Genomic DNA, 3831 nt, shown 5'->3' with positions numbered 1-3831 from the left:
GTGTGTGAGTTTTTTTTATAGGTTCTTGTAAGAACTACAAGAACATAAGCGCGTAAACGTTGTTTGATGATCTCAATCATGCATGTGTATTTGTGATTAAATTGCAGCATCACGATAGAGGTTTTTTATCTGTCAAGAACAGGATATTGTTGAATACGGAGCTGCTCCAAATCTACGAGAACTTAGAAGAATTTTTATCTGCATTGAGTTTTGAAGCTGGATTAAAAGTTCATGAGTGAGCTGCCCTACAAATGACCCAAGTATGCGAAATGTCAAACTAAGCTAGGTTAAAAACATGTTTAACTTTGCCTTCCACTGCCACATTGCTGATGGTACCATTTAAATGGTCTGTTAAATCTACGAGTAGGATTAGCTTCCATGATTCTCTTCCTAGAAATTGCTATATGGATGTCCTGTATATGTGCAGTTGGTATAGTGGGAAGGCTACAGTGTATGTCCTAGTCACATGTGTGTTTAACTTGCTGCACTGTGGAGCTGTGCCTGTTTGCTTGGTGTCCAGAAATCTTGGAGAAAGGGCCACAATTTTGAGTTCAGTAACGGCTCGGAGAGGAAGAAAGGACATGCTAGGAGAAATGTGGGCGTATGGTTGCCCCAGTCTGGAAACATATGAATAGCATGGGCATGTTTGATGTGACTGAGAGGACACTTCTCTTTGCCAGAAGGGAAGTGATTTTTTTTTTTTTTTTTAAAAAACACTATTTCTTGGTCTTGTTGAGCATACGGACATAGTGTATTGTGTTGGGAAGATGCTCCTGCACCTCAGATGCTTGCTTGTGCAATTACATGAAGTTCCCTGCTTCCATTTAGATACCTCCCTCTCCACTCTAGGCAAATGTAAAAACCTGAAGTTGTTATCGATGTCCAAGAGAGCAGTACACATAGGCATGTACTGAAGACATTCCTCCTGCAGCTGTTCTTGGTGAAATCTAATCTGTACGAACTGTACCACTGTGTTTGAGTTTTTCCTCTATTACTTCATAATCAGGAAGGAAAGAAGACTGCAGTCATGTTAAATTTATCTTACTACAGGACTAGATTTACTGTTCAATCGCCTATTGGCTATATCTATAAATAAACCAGCCAAAGGCTTTTCCAGGCTTGAGGCTAGGTGAGAGCAGAGAATGGCTGTGGCCCTGAGGTTACTGTCTCGTCCTGTCCTTGAGTATCATGATGGTGGAGGTTGATGGAGCCCTCAGCCAGTCTGAAGGCTACAGCAGCTGACAAAGCTGCACAGGACTGTGTGAGCTCCACTACTTTGGGAATCATGAGGGATTTGAATACTAATTTGACAGGTGCTGTTGCAAGTGAGCAGCATCCTCAGTTCAGGGAGGACTGTGCACTCCCACACAGCCCTAGGTAGATGCCTGTCAGTCTGGTGTGGGAGAAGGGTGTGTCCTGCTGTTTTCCATTGTTGTGCCCCATGAACAACGCTGTCCTCAGTGACATAGCTGGACGCTGGGCTGATATATTCTGGTTAATGATGTTCAATGTCAGTTGAAAAAATTAGTTTCTGCCACCTCACCCTTGCCAGGTTGTATTCCTGCCTGTTCTATAGCTTGTTTGGTGTTACAAATCATCTCACCTTAAATCCATTTCTCCACCCTCCTCTTTCCCTGTGTGCTAAGCGTGGAAAATAAATGAACTTCATCCAAATTCTGTTCTGGGCCTGGTTCCATTATAGCACACAGGTGGCAATGGCTGAGACTGTCATGATGCTTTTAGGGCTCAGAGCACTGATCCCTGAGAACATCCACCGAGCAGGAAGGAAGAGTCCTGCATGGCAGCCTTGGACTAGCACCCTCTCAGCTAAACAGCTGTTGCAGATTATAAAGAGCTGATAAGAGCATTGCCCTGCATCCCAGTAGCAGTTTTCGTTCCACACCTGCCTGTAGGTGATCTTTAACTTACATTTGGTTTTGCACAGGGTTTGTGTTCGCTAATGGCCTACCTCCTTCAGCTTCTAGGCTGCCTCCCCATAGATAATGAGGGAGAACTTTCTGGAGTTTTATCTTCTGAGGGCTTAGGCCACTTATTGTCACTGAGCTTCCAGCTCTCTGGGGTGCCAGAGGTCCCAGAAAACATTTGGAATATCCAAAAGTAGATCTTCATTAGTGGTTTAAGATTTCAGCACATAAATATTTCCAGTGCTAGAAGAACTTTCTGGTACAAATGTCGGCTGATGTAGCGTCTGGCCTGGCCATGATAGCACAAAGCTATGTCATGCTGTTCAGTGAACAAGATCAGTAAACTTCTCTTCCTTTTTCTTCTTCTCAGGAGTGCGTATTTTTGTGCACAGATCTGTATTTTGCCACGTAAACTTGCTGAGGCCTGGCCATCATGGATGCAGGGGGAACAATCAGTCAGGGGAGGAAAAATAACTCCCTGAGATTGGCTCTAGTAATAATGCCACTGAATGCATAATCACGACTGGATGTGGCCTTTGTTCAAAAGAGATGGTGCCCATGAGTGAACTTTTCTAATAATTTTTATTCACTTTTGCTTGAATTGCTCCCACATTACCATTTCAATTATTTAAGGCTAGGAGAGCACAGCAATAATTTTATTTTTAGTTATTATATGCAATTTTATTATGTTTTGCATTTTCATTCAAACTGTAGTAATTACTTTAGTATCCATGGTGACAAAACATGCTAGCACAAACATGAAAAGACCTTCGTCTGGCAGCAGTTTCCTTACTGTGTAATCAGTTGCTCCTTTGAATTAAAGGCATATCTACCTTCAAATGACTGAAACAAACTGCAGGGTCAGCTGTACCATTTGTAGTCTTTGAAAGTTTTCTGCAAGCTTTAAGTGTCCCTTTTTTTTTTTTTTTGAGGAAATTTCATTGAAATAAAATTATTTAAGTGCCTGCTAAACCTATTTTCAATGTATGCTATCTGGCATGCTTCAGAGGTGTCTGCTTTCATCGCATCAAATAGTAACTACTGGTTTTGCAATGGGAATTCTGTGTTTATTCCTTGTGGAACAGAGTTATGAGAAGATACTCTGCCATCAGTATGAGGTGAAAAGGGACAATGCTGGTCCCTTTGCTTTTTGACACCCCATTTAGTTTTCTTTCCCAGGGAATACGTAGGTTTGTCTTGTATCGGTCAGGACATCTTGCTAATTTTTTTAATCTCATCCCTATGTTGAATATTAAAATAAAAATAGACTTTGTTATTTGTGCTGTAACACAAAAATAACATTTCCTTGTTGGTTTAATTTTCGTGCCCAAAAGGGACTTTGATCTCACAAGCTGAAGATGATAAGCATGTTATATAGTCTGTGGATTGCTCTCAAAGGCTTATTCCAGCCTTTTGCCTTGTTCTCACTGAAGCAGTTGTCAAGATAACAACTAACTTATGATATGGCAACTGAAATGATTCTTTACAAGTATTGTGTATGAGAAACGACCATCTGTTTTTTGCTTCAGTAGGATATTTTTTCTGCAGTGCTCATGGCGCTTACTAGATCTCTGGTTTTCGCTTTGATCGGTTGGGTTACGTTCATCTGTCTCGATGCGCAAAGTAAGTAGTGTTATTTCTATAAGTGCTTGTGACTCTGCTCCTGCTTTTATTGAAATTGAACAAAATCAAATTTATTAAATTCATATAAATCACAATCCTAGAAGTTTGAAATACATCGATCTGTTGACTGATAAAATAACATCTAAACAAGCAATCTTCTCGGTGCCCATGGAAGTGGTCTGTGGAGTCTGAAGGGCTCAGTGATCACAAGTTGAAAACCACTGCTCTTGTATGTACAGTGGGTTTTTAAAAGTTCGCTGTGAACTTTTTTGGGTTTGGTTAT

The 3831-nt window shown here is 40.9% G+C and overlaps 1 protein-coding gene across 3 annotated transcripts in view; it reads left to right on the top strand.

Moving 5' to 3' along the window:
- Positions 1–3831, top strand: part of LOC141941546 (protocadherin Fat 4-like) — a 48415-nt gene that overhangs the window by 1933 nt on the left and 42651 nt on the right. For 2 of the 3 annotated variants that reach the window (XM_074864457.1, XM_074864456.1), the window contains exons 1-2: positions 223–260; positions 3458–3548. In XM_074864457.1, coding sequence (XP_074720558.1) covers positions 252–260; positions 3458–3548 — 100 coding nt within the window. In that variant the 5' untranslated portion in view covers positions 223–251. Of the gene's footprint in view, positions 1–107; positions 261–3457; positions 3549–3831 lie in introns of those variants that run through there. The other variant, XM_074864458.1, reaches the window with a different exon arrangement.

The sequence above is a fragment of the Strix uralensis genome, chromosome 3 (assembly GCF_047716275.1).
Source record: "Strix uralensis isolate ZFMK-TIS-50842 chromosome 3, bStrUra1, whole genome shotgun sequence".
Lineage (NCBI taxonomy): Eukaryota > Metazoa > Chordata > Aves > Strigiformes > Strigidae > Strix > Strix uralensis.
Note: the sequence above shows the minus strand (reverse complement) of the source record. Positions and strands in the feature narration are given on the sequence as shown.